Source organism: Equus caballus, chromosome 10 (assembly GCF_041296265.1).
Source record: "Equus caballus isolate H_3958 breed thoroughbred chromosome 10, TB-T2T, whole genome shotgun sequence".
In the NCBI taxonomy this organism is placed as follows: Eukaryota; Metazoa; Chordata; class Mammalia; order Perissodactyla; family Equidae; genus Equus; species Equus caballus.
In genome coordinates, this window is record NC_091693.1 from 9470274 (window position 1) to 9489969 (window position 19696).

Sequence of the window (19696 nt, forward strand, 5' to 3'; positions counted from 1 at the left end):
TCTGGGGGGCCTTGTAAGTGTTCCTGTTCGGTTTGTTTGACTGTCCACACAGCCACAGGGGCCACTAAAATCTCAAATCCTCTGTGCCGGCTGGTGAGTAGTGGCTTCTCTGTGTGCCTGCCAATCAGCCCCTCCCCAGTGCCCCCACCCTCCCTACAGTCCAGCAGGTCCTCCATGACCCAGGCCCATTGCCATGGCCAGCAGTCTGTTCTGGTTGTTTGGACGCAGGTTTAGAACGAGTCATTAAATATTTTGAATGTCAACACCTATCTAGTGTCTAGCTTAAGGAAGGGACTCTGGAGAGGTTAGGATTTTTGTTTTAGTTGCCAGTAGCAAAAGTTTCGTAGTCCACCTGGAAATGGTAATTTATGGGCTTGGTTAATATAGGCTTCAGCTACAGTTTGATCCAGAAGTCCTTGATGTCCAGAGGATTCTGGGACCATTTCCCTGTAGCTTTCCCTGCTCTGCCCTCCTCTGAGTGTGGTCTCTGACCTCAGGCCAGCCCCCGTCGCGGTTTGAAGCTGCACATCTACAAGTCTTATTGTCCAGAGGAAGAAGGGGCTGGAGGCCAACATTCCCAGGCCGAAGCCCTGACAGTGTCTCTGACTGGATGGGGCTGGGTCACCACTTCACCACTCGCTGTGCTTGAGGGATCGGCCTTTGATTGGTTTAAGCCACTCAGAGCCCACCCCTGGAGCTGCGGGTAGCCCGTCCCACCCTCGTCTCTTGCTTGTGTGTGTGGAAGGGCAGTTCTTATAAGGAAAATGTGCTCTCAGGAATGGGAAAAGGAGACTGAAAGGCAAAAAGCAAATGCGCCTTTGGACTCCACTCCCCATTCACTGAATAGGCTCAACTCCAGCCCCTCCCCAAAGGGCCTGGGCGGACTGACTATGGAGGTTGTCTCACCATCCCCCTCCACTCCTCTGCTCCAGGAGTACAGGCCCAGGGGACACATGCTGTGAGGGGACACCAGGGCAGACAGCTGGGTCAGCTTGTCCATGATGAGACAGCACAGCTCCAGAGCAGGCAAGGCCACTGAGGTCACATTATGGAGCTTAGCAGAGGCGAGAACCCGAAGGACCACGGTCTGATGTAGAAAGATGCTCCTGGCAGCCCTGTGGAGGACAGCTCAGGGCTGGAGGCAGAGATCCCAGGAAGGCAGTAGGCCAGGGATCTGCGCACAAGAGGGTGAGCTGGACCAAAGCCTGGTGGAGGGAGGAGAGGAGGGGGCAGGTGGGAGAGATGCTTGGGAGGCCTAGGGGACAGGCTGTGGGGCTGGTGGGCCACGGAGGGAGTGGGAGTGAGGGAGGCATTTAGGAAAAGGCCCAGGGATCTGTCCTGGAGACCAGGGGACAAAGAGGCTGTCCCTGAGATAAGGTGCAGGGAGAAGGAGCAGGTTTGGGGGAGATACTGAGGCCGATTGGTGTCCTGGTGCGTGTGGGAGACCTGAGAGATTTCTAGAGGAGGCCATGCAGGAGGCCGCGGGCACCTGGGACCTGGGGTTCAGGAGGGAGGCCGGGGATGGTCAAGCAGTATGGCACAGTGGTCGGAAGTAGAGACTTGTCTGCCAACAAAACCAATTGCATTGATGCAATTAAGGAGAACGCGATGAGGGAATATCCCGGTTTGACCTAGCTTCATCTGTTTAGGCTGCTGTAACAGAGTACCGTAGACTGGGGGCTTACAAATAACAGAAATTTATTTCTCACGGTATGGAGACGGGAAATCTGAGATCGAGGTGCTGGCAGATTCGGCATCTGGTGAGGACCTGCTTCCTGGTTCATAGACAGTCGTCTTTTGGCTGCCTCCTCACGTGGTGGAAGGGGTGAGGTAGGGCTCTGCGGTCTCTCTTATAAGAGCATCAATCTCAATTATGATGGCTCCACCCTCATGACCTAATCACCTCCCAAAGGCCCCGCCTCCTAAAGCCATCACATCGAGGGTTAGGTTTCAACACATACATTTGGTGGGGACGCGACATTCAGTCCACAGCAGAGCCCTTTCCTTGGATTGTCCGGTAATCCCTATGATGTTTTATCAGGAAAGGGCTCTCATTATCCCCACTTCACAGATGAAGAAACAGAGGCTCAGGTGACAGACACGTGTGATTACATAAACAGGTGCTTGGACGGGCTTTTTCTAAAATTCAACACCCGTTCCTTACCTAAATTCCAAGTCAAATAGAAATAGAAGGAAACTGAACATGATTATCAAATGGCCTGATTACCAAAGACAGATGGCGTGTGACCTGTGGTAGTTAAATGCCGGAGCCATTTTCATTAAGATCAGGAACAAAACAGGAATGACTCCTCTTGCCACTGTTTCAACACTGTGTGTGGAGGTTTTTAGCTAATGTAACAAGACAAGAAAAAGAATAACTCTACACGTTAGAAAAGAAAAGGCAAAAATTATCTCTACAGTAGCCCCCCATCAGGGATATGTTCCAAGACCCCCAGTGGATGCCTGAAAGCACAGATATTACCAAACCCTATATGTACTATGTTTTTTCCTAAAGATACATATTTGAGGTGCAACAACAAAACTAGCACAACGTTTTTTCCTTCACAATTTCATAAACAGAAAATTTGTTCTCACTGTAGGTCTTAGCAACCTCACCATTTGAATTTTTTTCTTTCCTTATTAAGTCAAGAACTTCCACCTTTTTATTTAAAGGAAGCCCTTTACAGCTTCTCTTTGGCATATCCGAATTGCCAGCAACACTACTCTTGAGCCTTGGGGCCGTTACTAAGTAAAATAAGGGTTACTTGAACACCAGCACTGTGATACTGCGACAGTCAATCAATCTGATAACTGACTTGGCCACTGACTGACTAACAGATGGGCAGCAGATACAGTGTGGACACGCTGGACAAAGGGGTGATTCACGTCTGCATGGGACAGAGTGGGCTGGGGCGGGATTTCATCATGCTACTCAGAACAGCACTCAATTGAAAACTGATGAATTGTTTATTTCTGGAATTTTCCACTTAATATTTTCAGACTGCAGTTGACCACAGGCAACTAAACCACAGAAAGCCAAACCATGGATAAGGGGGGCTACTGTATATTCAGAAGAAATGTTGTGTACCGAAGACATCTGAATGACTCCTGTAAGAAAAGAAACCTAAGTGAATTAAGACCATTTGAAAAGGTTTCTGTATATAGGACTGTACAAAATCAATAGCTTTTCTTGGTACTAGAACTAAAAGTTCAAGATGAAAAAATACAATTTGTCCAATTCCTGATAGCCACACAAACTACAAAACACCTAGGAATAAATCTGTCTGGAGAAGAACAGGACTTAAGAAAAGTGTACAATCTTGCTGAAAGGTGGTAAAGTTTGACATAAACGAGTGATTGAGAAGATGCGTGTCCCCGCGTTGGGAGGTACACTTCCATTCAATGAATGTTCCTGGGAATAACACAAGTCTGTATGAATCTTTTCCCACTACAGAGGGAACTTTTGGACCTGATTTTGGCTAGCAGCCTTTTCTGATATCGACCCTGATATCAGCTTCCCCACATTAAACCCAGCATATATGGGGTTAAAACCAAAACACTCATTCCCTGCTTACTCCCTGGCTTCCTGGCTCCAGAATCCGCTATCCTCCATGGAGACAGACACCGTCAAGGACAAGCACCTGGACTATCTCCTCCCGCAAAGAGATACAGGCTGGTGGGAAAGCTGCTGACCAGCAAGGTCATGAGCTCCCTCCTCTCTGCAAGTGTCTCAAGGCCAAACACAGGCTGGTGGGAAAGCTCTGACCAGCAAGGCCATATGCTCCCCCTCCCCTACCTAAAACCCCAAATAAAAACCCTTCCTTTTAGCTTTTCCGGGAGCTTGGGATTTCAGCGTTAGCTGCCCTCTCTCCTTGCTCAGCGCTGTGCAAAAATAAAATTCCTACTTTCTTCCACCACACCCGGTGTCAGAGATTGGCTTGCTGCGCAACGGGTGAGCGAACTCACTTCAGGTTCGGTAACATTTCCAGAAAATATCAAAGAGTAGTCAGCTCTTAATGATAGGAAAACCTGACAGTAGCAACCAGAGCTGGCAGCATCCATGTGTGCAAAGTCTGCTGGCCAAGGATGTTCCCACAAGAGTTGAGAAATTCTGCACACCAGCACCAGGATTCCTTCAAATCACCTCATGGTCCCCATCATAATCCTGCATCAGCCAAGTCAATGTCTGTTTTAAATATCGCCATCTCCATTTCTGGCCAAGATGGAGGAACAGGGACTGGATTTACCCTCATAGCTGAAACAAACAGACACAATACATGAAACAATGGTTTTCAAGACACTGAACACCATGTAATAAAGACCAGTGATCCCTGAGAGATTGGAAACAACCTGAGTCCTGCCTGCAGTTGCCCCATGTTACCGCCTTGAGTGAGGGTCCAGGACAAGGCGCAGGGAGGAGGAACTGAGGTATAAGTCTTTTCCCTACATTATTTCACAGGCAGTTGCATAAAACAATAATTATAAATTAATGTTAATGAGCACACAATATGTAACGATGAAATTGTGATGATAACAATATAAAAGAGGAGGGGTGGAGCAGAGTGTCTGTATACTATTGAAATTAATCTGACATTTTTCAAACTTAAGTTGTTGTAAGTTTCAGGGTTTTTTTTTTTTTTTTTTTGAGGAAGACTGGCCCTGAGCTAACATCCGTGCCCATCTTCCTCTGCTTTATCTGTGGGACGCCTACCACAGCATGGCTTGACAAGCGGTGCCATGTCCGCACCCAGGATCTGAATTGGTGAACCCCAGGCCACCGAAGTGGAACGTGCGAACTTAACCGCTGTGCCACCGGGCTGGCGCCAACTTTCAGATTTTAATCATAATCCCCAAGGTAACCACTAAGAAAATAACTAAAAAATATACAGAAAGGAAATAAAGGAAGGAAAGTGGTACACTATGAATAATCAACTAGATTTTTTTAAAAAGCAATCATGGAGAAATTGTGGAACAAAAAAACATATAAAACAGAGAAAACAAATAGCTAAATGGTAGAAGTAAATCCTTCTTATTAGTAATTACTTTAAATGTAAATAGGTTAGTGTCCTATTAAAAGGCAGAAATTGGCAGAGTGGATTAAAAAAACATGATCCTCCTCTTCTATGTGCTGTCCACAAGAGAATCAATTTATAGACCCAAAAGATTAAAAGTAAAAGGACGGGGAAAGATATTCTGTGCAAAAAGTAACCAAAAAAGAGCTGGGGTGGCTATATTATTCCAAGAAAAAATAGACTTGAAGTCAAAAAGCTTGTAAGAGACAAAGGACATACATTGATAAAAGGCTCAATCCAACAAGAAGATATACCATATGTATAATATATATAATATAATATAATATAATAATGCACCTAAAATAGAATGCCAAAATATATGAAGCAAAAATTGACATAATTGAAAGGAGGAATAGATAGTTCTGAATAATAGTTGGAGACTTCAGTACCTCCCTTTCTATAATGGATAGAACAACCAGAGAGAAGATCAATAAGGAAACAGAGGACTTGATTACACTATAAACCCGTTAGACCTACAGACATGTAAAAAACGCTTTACCCAACAACAGCAGAATACACACTCTCCAGGACAGATGATATATTAGGCCATGAAACATGTCTTCATAAAATAAAAAATATTGAAATCTTCCAAAGTATCCTTTCTGATTACAATGGAATGAAACTAGAAATTAGCAGAAGGAAAAGTGGAAAATTCATAAATCTGTGGAAATTAAATGATACACTCAAACAACCAATGGGTCAAAGAACAAATCACAAGGGAAAATTAGAAAATACTTTGAAAAAAATGAAAATGCAATCATAGCATACCAAAATTTATGGGATGCAGCCAAAGCAGTGCTTAGTGGGAAGTTCATAATTATAAATACCTACATTAAAAGAGAAGGAAGACCTCGAGTCAATAACCTAACTGCCTACCTCAAGGAGCTAGAAGAAAAAGAGCAAACAACACCAAAAACTAGCAAAAGGAAGGAAATACTAAATATTAGAGTGGAGATAAATGAAATAGAGAATAGGAAAACAAAAGAGAAAATCAATGAAAATGAAAGTTAGTTCTTTGAAAAGATCAACAAAATTGAGAAAACTTTAACTAGACTATGAACAAAGGAGAGAAGACTCAACTTAAATCAGAGACGAACGTGAGGAGTACTTACTACTTATTTTACAGAAATAAAAAGGACTATAAGAGAACACTATGAACAATTGTACACCGACAAATGGGATAACATCGATGAAAGGGAAAAATTCCTAGAAACATACAAACTACCAAAACTGACTCAAAAAAACTAAAAATTTAAATATATCTATAACAAGAAAGGAAATTGAATCTATAATTTAAAAATGTCCCAATAAAGAAAAGCCTGGGACTAGATGGCTTCACTGGGGAATTCGACCAAACTTTTAAAGACAAATTATCACCAATTCTTATCGAACTCTTCCAAGAAACTGAAGAGAAGAGAACATCTCCTAACTTATTCTTACCCTTGTATCGTCATACCAAAGCCAGACAAGACACCACAAGGAATGAAAACTAAAGGCCAATATTCTTCATGAATATAAATGCAAGAATCCTCAACAGAGCACTGCCAAACCAGATTCAGCACACAGTAAAAGGATTATTCACCATGGCCAAGTGGGATTTATGCCTGGAGTGTAAAAGTAGTTCAACATACAAACATCAATCAAAGTGATACACCACATTAATAGAATGAAGGAAAAAACTCATAACAATCTCAACTGATGCAGAAAAAGCATTTGACAAAACCCAACATCCTTTTATAATACAAACGCTCAGTAAACTAGGATTAGATAGGAACTTCCTTAACACGATAAGGGTAATAGGTAAAAATTTCATAGCTAACATCATACTCAGTAGTGAAAGACTGAACTCCTTCCCCCAGGATCGGGAGCAATCAAGGATGCCCTATTCTGCTTAACATAGTACTTGAAGTTCTAGACAGTGCAATTAGGCAAGAAAAGATAAATGAAGGCATCCAAATTGGAAAGAAAGAAGTAAACTTATGTCTGTTTGCAGATGACACATGTTGTATGTAGAACCCACATGCAAAAGAAACTGTGAGAGCTAATCAACGAATTCAGCAAAGCTGCAGTATACAAAATCGGCATGCAAAAATCAGCTGTATTTCTATACACTAGCAATGAGTAATCTCAAAAGGAAATTTAAAAAAACAATTCTGTTTACAACAACATCGAAAAGAATAAAATATTTAAGAATAAATTTACACAAGGAGGTGAAAGTCTTGTATACTGAAAATCTAGACTTGTATACAACAAAACTTTGCTGAAAGAAATTAGAGATTTAAATACCGTTTATGAATTGGAATACCTAACATTGTTAAGATGACAGTACTACCTGTATTGGTCTGCTAGGGCTTTCATAACAAAATACTAGAGACAGGTGGCGTAAACAGCAGGAATTTATTTTCTCACAATTCTGGAGGCTAGAAGTCCTGGATCGAGGTGTCGGCGGGTTTGGTTTCTGAGTCCTCCGTCCTTGGCTTGCCAATGGCTGCCCTCTCGCTGTGTCCTCACATGGTCTTTTCTCTGTGTGGTTGCATTCCCAGTGTCCCTTTGTGTGTCCAAATTTCCTCCCCTTATGGAGACTCCTGCCAGATTGCATTGGGGCCGTCCTAATGAGGGGAGGGCTCATTTTAACTTAATCACCTCTTTAAAGGCCTCATCTCCACCTACTGTCACGTTCTCAGGTACTGGGGGTTAGAGCTTCAACATACACATTTTGGGAGGACACCACTTAGCCCATAACACGACCCAAAGTGATGTACAGATTCAGGGCAATCTCTAACAAAATCCCAGTGGCAATTTTGCAGAAATAGGAAAATCCGTCCTTAAACTCATGGAATTGCAAGGGACCCCAAATAGCCAAAACTATCTTGAAATGTAAGAACAAAATTGGAGAACTCAGACTTCCTAACTTCAAACTGCAAAGCTACAATCAAAACAGTGTGGTGCTGGCATAAAGACAGACATACAGACCAATGTAGCAGAATAGAGAGCTCAGAAATAAACCCCCACATACGTAGTCAGTTGATTTTTTTTAAAGATTGGCACCTGAGCTAACATCTGTTGCCTATCTCCTGTTTTTCTTCTTCTTCTTTTCCCCAAATGCCCCCAGTACACAGTTGTATATTCTAGTTGTGGGTCCTTCTGGTTGTGCTGTGTGGGACGCCGCCTCAGCGTGGCCAGATGAGCGGTGCTAGGTCTGCGCCCAGGATCTGAACTGGAGAAACCCTGGGCCGCCAAATCGGAGTGCACAAACTTAACCACTCGGCCAGGGGACCGGCCCCTCAATTGATTTTTGACCAGGGTGCCAAATCCAATGGGGAAAAGACACTCTTTCCGACAAATGCACTGGGAAAACTGGATATCCGCATGCAAAAAAATAAAGTTGGGCCCTTACCTGACACCATATACAAAAGTTAACTCAAAATGGATCAGATTCCTAAATCTAAGAGCTAAAGCTATAACACAAAATCTTGACCTTTGACTTGGCAATGATTTCTTAAATATAATATCAAAAGTGCAGGCAAAAAAAAAAATAGATAAATTAGACTTCATCAAAATTAAGAACATTTGTGAGTCAAAGGATACTATCAAAAGAGTGAAAAGGCAACTCACAGAATCGGAGAAAATCTTTGTAAATCAATTATCTGATAAAGATTAATATCTAAGATACAAAGAACTCCTACAACCCAACAACAAAAATCACATACAACCCAATTAAAAAATGAGCAAGGGACTTGAATAGACATTTCTCCAAAGAAGATATATAAATGGCCAATAAGCACATGAAAAGATGCCACCATCATTAATTATCAGGGAAACGCAAATAAAACCCACAGTGAGATACCACTTTATACTCATTAGAATGGCTATAATTTTAATAAAAACAGCAGACACAGCAAGTGTGGGTGAGGATGTGGAGAAATTGGAACTCTTGTACATAGATGAGGGGAATATAAAATGGTTAAGGGGAAAACAGTTTATTGGTTCCTCAAAAAGTTAAACAGGGGCTGACCTGGTGGTGTAGTGGTTAAGTTCATGTGCTCCACTTTGGGCGGCCCGGGGTTCACTGGTTTGGATTCTGGGCGCAGACCTACACACCGCTCATCAAGCCATGCTGTGGCAGAGTCCCATGTACAAAAAATAGAGGAAGACTGGCAAAGCTGTTAGCTCAGGGATAATCTTCCTCAAACAAAACGAGGAAGATTGGTAACAGATGTTAGCTCAGGGCCAATTTTCCTCACCAAAAAAAAAACCATGTTAAACATAGAATTACCATATCATCTAGCAGTTCCACTCCTAGGTATATCATCTAAAACAACTGAAATCATGTTCTCAAACAAGTACATGTTCATATCAACACTACTCACAAAGCCAAAAGGTGAAAATAGCCCAAATGTTCATCAATGAATGAATCAATGAGTGAATGGCAAGCAAATCATGGTATAGCCATACAATGGAATATTATTCAGCCATAAAAAGGAATGAAGTACTGACAGATGCTGCAACATCTATGAAACTCAAAAACGTTGCCACAGAGGCAGAATGCAGACTGATGATTACCAGTGGCAAGGAAAAAAAGGGAATGGGATGCAGCTGCTTAAGGGGCATGGGGTTTCCTTTTGTGGTGACAAAAATGTTTTGGAGGTAGACAGAGGTGGTATTTGCACAACACTGTGAATATATTAAATGCGACTGAATTGTTCACTTTAAAAAGGTCAGTTTTATGTTATGTGAATTTCACCTCAACAACAAAATAATGATCTATACATATCATTACAAACAGTATGATATTTACCAAGAATAAATATAGACTAGAAGAATATAATAGATGCCTTAAAGTATATCTGATTGTTGAAGAGATTTAAAATAAGACACAAATGTCTTTCATTTTGGAGGGAAAGCGATGGTTTATTTAATAAATGGTTCTGGAAAAATTGACCATGAGGAATGAAATCAAATTTGGATCCCATATGAAAAAGTTAATCCAAGGTTAATAAAAATTACATGTGGAAAAACACAAATATTTTACCAAAAAATCTGGAGAGTATTTGTTTTACTTTGACATGGGAAGAACTTCCTAAAAAAGACAGAAAGCACAGCTGTCTGTGGAAATTAATGAAAGAAACCTCAACTAAATTGGAATCGGGAAGGCCTGTAGGGAGCGCTCGCCCGTTCTAGCACATATCGTCATTTACTCCAAAGAGAAGAGATGGACACTTGCGTCTTCTGGCATCTTCCGCAGGAAGTAAAACTACTTTACTACTAAAGGAAGATTCCTCTCCCCACCTGGCAGCAGCTCAGCCAGTGAGAAGCCGCTGCCTCAGTGAACTGTTACTTTCCCCTAATGGACTTTCCTGTGGAAGGACCCCTCCCCATTTCCCCTTTTTCTCTATAAAAGCAAGCTCTCCGCCTTTGATTTCCGGGTGTGCCTACGGTTTGGCCATAGCATGCATGCCCCAATTTGCAAATCTTTTGGCTATTCCTGAATAAACTCATTTTGAGGGTAAAATAACAGGCAAGTTTGCTTTCTAAATTGACACGTCACGAAGGGAAAGTTACATAAATTTGACTATATGAAAATTAAATTTTGCACTGGGACAGATAAATAAATAAATTCAGAAGATAAATAGACCAAAGAAGATAGTTGTAACAGATTTGACAAGAGTTTTATCTCTAATACGCAGAAGTGCCTAAACATTTATAGGAAAATGCAACAACCTCGCAGAAAATTTAAGAGAAGAGGAAATCCAAATGTTCAACAAATGCAGGAAAGGATGCTCAACCTCATTAGTGGAAATGCAAACTAAAGCAATAAAAAACTAGTGCTTGCTCCCTATCAGACTGGCAAAAGGAAGGAGAAACTATAAAGACCAGGGGCTGTGATGCCAGCACTCTTTCATTGCTGGTGGAACTGTAGGCTGCTACAACTTTGGAAAGCGATCTTATGATTTCCACCAAAATTAAAAATATGCATATCTTGGGGCCGGCCCTGTGGCAGAGTGGTTAAGTGCATGCACTCCACAGTTGTGGCCCAGGGCCTCACTGGTTCGGATCCTGGGTGCGGACATGGCACCGCTCGTCAGGTGATGCTGAGGTGGTGTCCCAAGTACCACAACTAGAGGGACCCACAACTAAAAATATACAACGATGTACTGGGGGGATTTGGGGAGAAAAAGCAGAAAGAAAAAAAGAAGAAGAAGATTGGCAACAGTTGTTAGCTCAGGTGAGAATCTTAAAAAAAAAAAAAAAATGCGTATCTTAACTCAGTAATCTTAGGACCTGTCCCTTAGAAACAAAACAACTGTATTCTAGGAAATGCATTTAAGGATCTTTATTGTAGCATTGTTAGCAGTGGCAAACAAATAAACAAAAACAACCCAAATATTAACATGAGAACTGTTAAATGAATTGTGGTATATTCACACTGTGGAATATTATGCAGCCAGTTTTTTTGTGTCAGAAATACATCCATTGATCTGCAGAGATATCTTTAGCATATTGCTAAAAAGCATGTTGTTTTTTCTTTTTAAAAAAATATGTATAGTACGATCCAGTTTTTGTTTAAAAACTTTTTAAAAAGATACAACTTATTTTACATATCTATTCATTCACTCATTCAACAAATATTTATTGACTGTCTATTACACGCTGGAAATACAGCAGTAAAGAAAACCGATATAGGCCAGCCCTGGTGGCCTAGTGGTTACGTTCCACACGGTCCACTTCAGAGGCCTGGGTTCGGCTCCTAGGCTCGGAGCTACACCACTCCTGCTAGCGGCCATGCTGGGGTGGGGGTCCACATAAGAAAGAAAAAAAGTGGAAGATTGGCAATGCATGTTAGCTCAGGGAGAATCTTCCTCAGCAAAAAAAAGAAGGGAAGAAAGAAAGGGAAGGAAGGGAGGAAGGAAGGAAGAAGGAAAGACAGAAAGAAAGAAAATCAATAAATATCCCTTCTGTCATGGAGCTGACAATCTAAATGATGGAGACAGAGTTGGGTGTGAGAAAAAGTGGAGTCTTTGAGAAAAAGTGGAGCTGTTGAATAGGCAGCTGTGGTATCTGTGGAGGAACCAGCAGTAGGGATAAAGAATTGGGAATGCTCCGCATACATGTGGCATTTGAAGCCATAAGCGCGGATGACTTCTGTAAAGTTCGTGCGCATTTGCACCAGCTTGGAGAAAGCTCGGGAGGATGTGCTGAGAGACGAGAGGGAAACACCTAGTCTCCCATCCTGGCTGCTAGTCCTGGGAAGACCACCTAGCTTCTCAAAGCCTGTCTATGAGGGGGAACAAGAACAGCTGTCCCCACGGCTCCACCGTCGCCAGCTGCCGGCTTAGAGAAGCGGCCGCGAAGGTGGAACCTCCAAGGCGAAACGCAGCATCCCGAACGCCCAAACTGAAGCCACGGCAGCCATATTGATCACGGGCGGCAGAGGGGCGTTGCGACCGCTCCCATTTTCAGTTAGGGCAGGAGGCGACTTCGGTCACCATCTTGAGCGACAGTAGAGGCGGAGCTCGGACGGTCATGTTGGTGAAGGGCCGGGCTCCGAGGGCACCTCGCCGAGAGCAACAGAAAGCCAACCGCGGCGGGCGGGGCCCGGCGGCTCTAGCCCCGCCCCCGGTCGCAGGCCCCGCCTCCCGGCCCCACTTCCGCCGGGCGAGCGTCTGCCGGCGGCGCTGCCGTAAGTCGGGCCGGCGGTTTGCCGCATCACGGAAGATGGCTGCCGCGGCGGTGAACGGGGCGGCGGGCGCCTCGAGCTCGGGGCCTGCGGCGGCCTCGGGCGCGGTCCTGCAGGCGGCGGCCGGCATGTACGAGCAACTCAAGGGCGAGTGGAACCGTAAAAGCCCCAATCTGAGCAAGTGCGGGGAAGAGCTGGGCCGGCTCAAGGTAGGGCTGCGCGGGGGCGCTCCCGGGGTCCGGCCGCGGGGAGGCCGCGCTGCCCACGGGGCCCGGGTGGGCTGGGGATCTGACGGCACGGAGGGTGCGGGACAGCCCACGTGCGGGCGTGGAGGGGGGACGAGGCGAGCGAGGCCTGGAGCGCAGCAGCGCGGGTCTGCCACAGCCGAGGGAGAGGTTAAAATTGGGGGGCCTGGCTGGCTGGGGTGGCAGGACGGGGTTGTCGGGGTTTTTCTGATGGCGGGTTCTGGACGAGACCAAGTGGGGACTGAGGGCTGGACCGGGTGATGAAACGAGAAGGCTGAGATGATGGGGTATGTGATCAAGACCAGGCCAAGTTAGAGTCTGAGAGATCTGGAGCTTAGGACGCGTCTGTGCGGGCTGGGGGCCGGCCACATGGTGAGCGCACGACTAAATCTAGACAGATAATCTTATTCTAGAGGACGGAATGGGGCTCAAGGTGCTTCAGACCAAGTGTTTGGGAAAGAGTAAGACGCAGTGGGCTGGAGCAAGTGGCTGAGAGGGTGTGTGGGATAAAAAATGCTGTGTGGGCTGGGCTGTGGGGGACGTGAGCGCCCCTCCCTCCCTGCTGTGGATTTTGGGGGGCAGGTTGGGCGCAAGTCAATACAGAGTCTGCTGAGCAATTGGAGATGCTCTGTCCCCCACACTCCCTTGCGTCCATTGGGTCAGGTGCAGTGTGTGTCCTGTTTGCCCAGTGAGGCTGTGAATTATTGTAATCTGAGGTCATCCTAAATGGGCGCCCACAGTGTGCCCAGGCCCTGTTCTGGTGCTTTCGGAGAACTGACGCCTTCAATACTGAGAATTACCTTATGAGTCAGGGATGATGATGAGCTCCATCTTCGAGGTGGAAAGCCTAGGCCTAGAAGAGGTTAAGTGACCTGTACTTGAAATCCTGTCCTCTTTCCTTCCTTCCCTGTTCTCATTGTCAGCTGGTTCTGCTGGAGCTCAACTTCCTGCCAACCACAGGGACCAAACTGACCAAACAGCAGCTCATTCTGGCCCGTGAGTGTCCCTCGAGTTGGTGGCGGGTGAGGCGCTGGGGGTGGTGGCAGGACTCGCAGCAGTGGCCGTCAGGCAAGGGACTCAATCACTTCCTGAGAACGCACCCTGTCACCCACAGGTGACATCCTGGAGATCGGGGCCCAGTGGAGCATCCTACGGAAGGACATCCCGTCCTTCGAGCGCTACATGGCACAGCTCAAATGCTACTACTTTGATTACAAGTGAGGATGGGCCCTGCCCCTGGTGGGGGTGGGGGTGTTACGTGGCGTCTCTTTCAGCCCTGGTGCTCCAGCTGCTTGGGTCATTTTCCTTCACTTGGGAACTCCCCCTTTGCCCTGCTCCGTCCCTAGAGACTGCAGGGTCAGCGGGTTGGCCTGGAGCCCCTGAGTCTAGGATTGCACCATCCGGCCTCTGTTGGCCTCCAATCTTTCTCCCCCTCTACCTTCTCACACTCCGTTTCCACTCCAGAGTATAGCCACCATTGCCTTTCGCCTGCCCTGGCCCCAGCCTTGCCCCTTGCCCTCTTGGATTCATCCCCCATGACAGTTAGTAGGATCTTTGTGACACTACAATTTGACCATGTTCATGCCCTGCTTAGAACCTGTCGTGGCTCTCCATGGCCCTCAGGCTCCGGACCAAGCTCTCTTGTGGCCTCCAGTGCTGTTTCAGCCCTGATCCCTGTGCCTGTACCCCCCACCCCCCAATCCAGGCCCTGGCCCCTCTGCCCACCAGGCTCTGTCTCCCCCACTGGACTGTGAGCCTCCTAAAGGCAGAGGGGTCTTGGTCCCTGCTGTGTCCCAGCACTGCCTGGCATGGGGCCAGACCCAGAGCAGGGAGTCACTGGATATGTATGGAATGTAAAACGGGATGTTTTATAACTCAGTGGTGCCTGCATGGACTAATGGTCCAGAATTTGACATCAGAAGTCAGACAAACCTGAGTTTGAAACTAATCTTGCCACTTCCTGACTATGTGGTCTTGGGCAAATGCCTTCACCTCCCTGGGCCCCAGCTTTCCCTTAGAGTAAGGGTGATGGTTTATAACATCGTAATCACAGCTGACATTTACACAGCCACACATCGCTTAACGATGGGGATACGTTCTGAGAAATGTGACATTAGGTGATTCTCTTGTTGTGTGAACATCACCGAATGCACTTACACAAACCCAGATGGTACAGCCTGCTACACACCTAGGCTCTATGGCACTGATCTTGTGGGACCACCATTGTACATGCAATTGTCGTTGACCGAAACGTCGTTATGCAGCATGTGACTGTACAGTACTCTTTTGGGCCTGTACTGTTCTGATCACTTTACCTGGGTTAAATCATTTCATTAACTTAACTCTTATTCATTTAACCTGCCTCTATGAGATGGATCCTGTGGTGATACCCATTTTACAGCTGAGTAAATCAAGGCTGAGTCACTTTACTGAAGTGAGGTCGCTTGCTTGGGCCCACGGGACTTGTGACTTCTTTGTGCTTCTCTGGGCCTCAGTTTCATCTGAAAACCCAGGACCCGATACCTCTCCAAGGAGACAGCACAGGGCAGTCATCAGGGGCCCTGGAGCCCGGAGTGGGGGGCTTGGTAGGCACCTGAGCCCTCCTTACCTTGGATTCCCCACCCTGGTCCACAGGGAGCAGCTCCCCGAGTCGGCCTACATGCACCAGCTCTTGGGTCTCAACCTTCTCTTCCTGCTGTCCCAGAACCGGGTGGCTGAGTTCCACACAGAGTTGGAGCGGCTGCCTGCCAAGGACATCCAGACCAATGTCTACATCAAGCATCCCGTGTCCCTTGAGCAAGTGAGGCAGGCGGGAGGGCGGGCCGGGCTAAAGGAGGTGGGATGGGGACACGTTAGGGGGGGTTTCCTGGAGGAGTGGGCAGGCTCCGCCCATCTTTGAGCCCGTGGACTCATTCATCCAGCAGATACTGAGGCTCAGCCGGGTGCCAGGCCCAGGGGTTGGTTTTCAGACTGTGTGGTGAACAGATAAAAGCCCTGCTCTTGTGGGGATGACGTCCGGGTGAGGAAGCAGACAGTGCACGAAAAGCTTCAGTAACCTGTATGGTCCATCAGATGGAAGTGCTCTGAGAAAAATAAAGCGGGCAGGGCGTGGAGCGTCGGGGCCAGGGGTGAAATTGTTTATGAGGGTGGCCAGGGAAGGCCTTGCTGGAAGGGGAGATTTGAGAAAGACATGAAAGGGGCGAAGAACCCAACCCCCTGGAGCTCTGGGGGGAGAGTGATCCAGGTGGGGGGAGCAGCCAGTCCAGGGGTCCCAAGGCAGAAGCATGCATGGTGTTGGAGGCTCAGCGAAGAGGACAGTGCTTGTGAAACTGGGCGCACAGGCTCAGGGCGGAGCCTCAGTTCTAAGGTTAGAAGCAGTTCCTGGAGCGGAGGTCTTGTGAGAGGATTTGGCTTTGGGGAGAGGATGTGGGGGCAGGTACAGCAGGAAGCAGAGCTTGGACAAAGGTGTGGAGGATTGGGCTCGGCGTGGACCCAGCTCTGTCTTCCTCCTGGGACTGAAGACTAGATGAGATAGTTAGATACCAGCCCAGGGCAGCTTTGGAGTGCATGCATGTGTACAAACCGAGGAGGGCTTCCTGGCGGAGGAGGTGCGCAGTGTGCATGGGGAATGGGTGACTGTATGGCAGAGGGTGTTCTAGCAGGATTGGGGTTCTGGAGGCACCGGGAGCAGGGTGAGGCCTCGGCGCCTGTGCTGCCTCTCCCTCATCCTCTCTTCTTCCCCACCCCGGCCTCTGCAGTACCTGATGGAAGGCAGCTACAACAAAGTGTTCCTGGCCAAAGGCAACATCCCTGCCGAGAGCTATACCTTCTTCATCGACATCCTGCTTGACACCATCAGGTGCGGGGGCCAGGGCCCTGTGGGGCTCGGGGAGAACTTGTGGAGTCTCGACTCAAACAGCCCTGAGTTTGACTCCCGTTCTGGCCCCTGTGCTCTGCGGAGGCTGACACATCAGTTCTCCTTTTCTGCAGACTGACCCGGTGGTGAGACTGTGGATGGCGGCCCTCCCTCCCTCCCTGGGCTGTATGCAGTGGGTGGTGGGCGGTGTCCCGAGCACTACCCGGGTGTGGTGCCCAGATAGCACTCGGCAGAGCAGGGCCACGCTGCCATCTTGGAAGTGCTCCAGCCCCCTAGTCATGGGACCTCCCCTCCAGTCACCTCAACTGTGCATCCCTCAGTTTCCCCTTTAGAATGGGGCCATCCAGTTCCCGCTTGGGTTGCTGTGTGCACAAGTGACATCACACGGGCAGGTGGGCTTGAGAAGTAAAAGGGTGTCCAGGTGGTGGCAGAGCTGGTTCACTCAGGCAGAGTGCTGGATGGAGATGAGTTTCCATTCCTCGGGTGGCAGAGCCCGGCCCAGAGACGAGGTGGGAAGCAGGAGGGGTAGTTGAGTGGGTTTAGGTTATTTTTAATTATGAAATATTTCTGCTCTCCAAAACGAACAGGGAGTGGTGTAATGAGTGCCCGCATACCTACCGCTTGGCCTAAGAGATAGCATCCCTCAGAAATGGGTGCATGCTCCCCAGCACTAACCCCTGCTCCTGTTTCAGTCCCTCAGTGCCTCTTGTCAGGGGTGCGAGGAACCCCCTCTGAATCAGATCTAGAAATGGTGTTAGGTGGGGAGGTCCACTCACGGGGATCCCGGGTTGTGTTTCAGACAGCATGAAGGCCTCGTGGCTGCGAGCAGGATTTGGAGTGTGGCCCCTCCTGTGGCCCTGGCCTTGCAACTCTGGTCAGGCTGTCCTCTCTCTGAGCAGGAGAGTTGTTAAAAAGGGCAGGTGACAGATTCCAGCCATCAGCGCTGAACCAAAGGGTCAGGGCGCACACGTGTCGGGGGGGACGCGGCCTGGAGAGTCATCCGTGCTCAGTAACGAGAACCCCGTCTTCCCCCAGGGATGAGATTGCTGGGTGCATCGAGAAGGCCTATGAGAAAATCCTCTTCACTGAGGCCACTCGGATCCTCTTCTTCAACACACCCAAAAAGATGACAGACTACGCCAAGAAGGTGGCTGGGGTCAGGGTGCCGGGTGTGGGGCTAAGGGGTGCGTTCCCTGACAGCAGGGTGGGGTGGTCTGGGGGACACTGGAGCAAGACTACCCATGTTTAAATCCAGCTATGTGACCTCAGGCAAGTTGCTGGACTTCTCTGAGCTTCAGTTTCCCCATCTGTAGAATGAGGCTAGAGTGTAAGATGTGGGATGAGCCTAGCTGAGCCCCTGGCACCAGTGAGGTGGGCACTCAGCACGCCTTGACTCTTGTCCTTGCCCTTATTCCTTGGAGGCTGCAGCTTTTCCCCATAAGACTTTGGTCCATTTGCTCCGGGGTATTTTTGCAAGAGCAGGGTCCCGGAGATGTGGGTGCGCAGGGTGCAGTGACCCTGGGGACTGGGGAGGCTCGAGACCAGACTGGAAGAGGTGAAATTGAACCGGAGTGGTCGTGACGGCTGGTATTTAGTGATCGTTTACTCGGCCAAACACGATTCTCCACGCTTCAGGGCCTTGATTCACTGACTCCCCACAGTGGACCCCGAGAGCTGTGTGATGAGGGTCCCTGTCTCAAACATGGAGAAACTGAGGCACAGAGAGGGGGAGTTACTTGCCTAGGGTTGTGTGGGTGAGTAGGGCTGGTGAGGGAAGTGAGCCAGGGCCCACTTGAGGTCAGTGCTGGCCCTGCGGGGTGGGGAGGGAGCCCGTGTGGTCACTCCCTGCCTCCTCCCTCTTTCCTGCAGCGAGGGTGGGTCCTGGGCCTCAATAACTACTACAGCTTTGCCAGCCAGCAGCAGAAGCCGGAAGATACCACCATCCCCTCCACGGAACTGGCGAAACAGGTCATCGAGTATGCCCGGCAGCTGGAGATGATCGTCTGAGCACCCGGGCCCTGGGGGGCAGCTGGTTATTTAAGACCCCTGAGGCCTCGCAGTCCCGGGTCACCCGGGTCTCCAATAAAGGTGGATCGACACTCTCTCCCAGGCCCTTGTCTCCCCGGGGAATGGTGGGCACACCGTTCTTATCTCTAAAGAGCTGGGAAGTTTGGGGGCCTTGGGGGGTCTGAGATAACCCTCTGTCTGGGTCAGCTCTGTCCAGTGGCCATTGCCCCAGGTCTCAAACACACATCCACTGCAGGGGCCCAGTGGCACTGTGGCTGTGGGAGAGTGCAGGCCCTGGGTGGAGGGACTGTTGCAGCCAGCTGTGGACACAGGAAGGCCAGGCCAAGGCACCAGAGTTTGTCAGTGAAGGGGGTGAAGTGTCCTATTTTAAAAAATATTTGCAATGAATTAAACCAGTTTTGTACATGATGTACGAAAAGGAACCCGTCTGTGGGCTACCAGTTCAAGACCTCGGGTGGATGAAAGGTGTGGGCCCTGGGTGGCCTCGTCCTGGTCCCCAGCCTTCTTGAGCCAGGGCTGGGACTTAGAAGCTCCCGCACCCCCAGCCTGTTTTCCTGAAGGTGTTTAAGGCAGAGTCCACATCTGGCCGAGCCATCTGTGGGATGTGGGATTTCCAAGAAAGTCTTCCGGAGTCAGTTTCCCGGCTGTAAGCTGAGAGTGACCACTCCTGCTTCTGCAGTGATTGTGCTGGATCCCTGAGTTTGGCCCCAGATCAGCTGAGCAACGGGGCTGGGGTGTTAAGGGGACTGAGACTGTCTCACCCCTGGGCCCGGCAGTCTGGGTGCTGGATGAACGG

The 19696-nt window shown here is 48.1% G+C and overlaps 1 protein-coding gene across 1 annotated transcript; it reads left to right on the plus strand.

Annotated features, from left to right (window-relative positions):
* The first annotated feature begins 12228 nt into the window (after positions 1 to 12228).
* On the plus strand, positions 12229 to 18976 carry PSMD8 (proteasome 26S subunit, non-ATPase 8). The gene is made up of 7 exons (XM_023649655.2): positions 12229 to 12959; positions 13919 to 13991; positions 14110 to 14212; positions 15630 to 15795; positions 16754 to 16854; positions 17908 to 18019; positions 18742 to 18976. The coding sequence occupies exons 1-7, from the start codon at positions 12597 to 12599 to the stop codon at positions 18877 to 18879; spliced, it is 1056 nt and encodes a 351-aa protein (XP_023505423.1). The 5' UTR covers positions 12229 to 12596; the 3' UTR covers positions 18880 to 18976.
* Positions 18977 to 19696: the final 720 nt, after the last annotated feature.

Bases quoted from the DNA above. Each gene is read 5' to 3' on its own strand.
- PSMD8 (XM_023649655.2), top strand. From the start codon at position 12,597: ATGTTGGTGAAGGGCCGGGCTCCGAGGGCACCTCGCCGAGAGCAACAG. The intron at 13,992-14,109 runs GTGAGTGTCCCT...TGTCACCCACAG, and splicing joins ACAGCAGCTCATTCTGGCCC to GTGACATCCTGGAGATCGGG. The intron at 16,855-17,907 runs GTGCGGGGGCCA...GTCTTCCCCCAG, and splicing joins ATCCTGCTTGACACCATCAG to GGATGAGATTGCTGGGTGCA.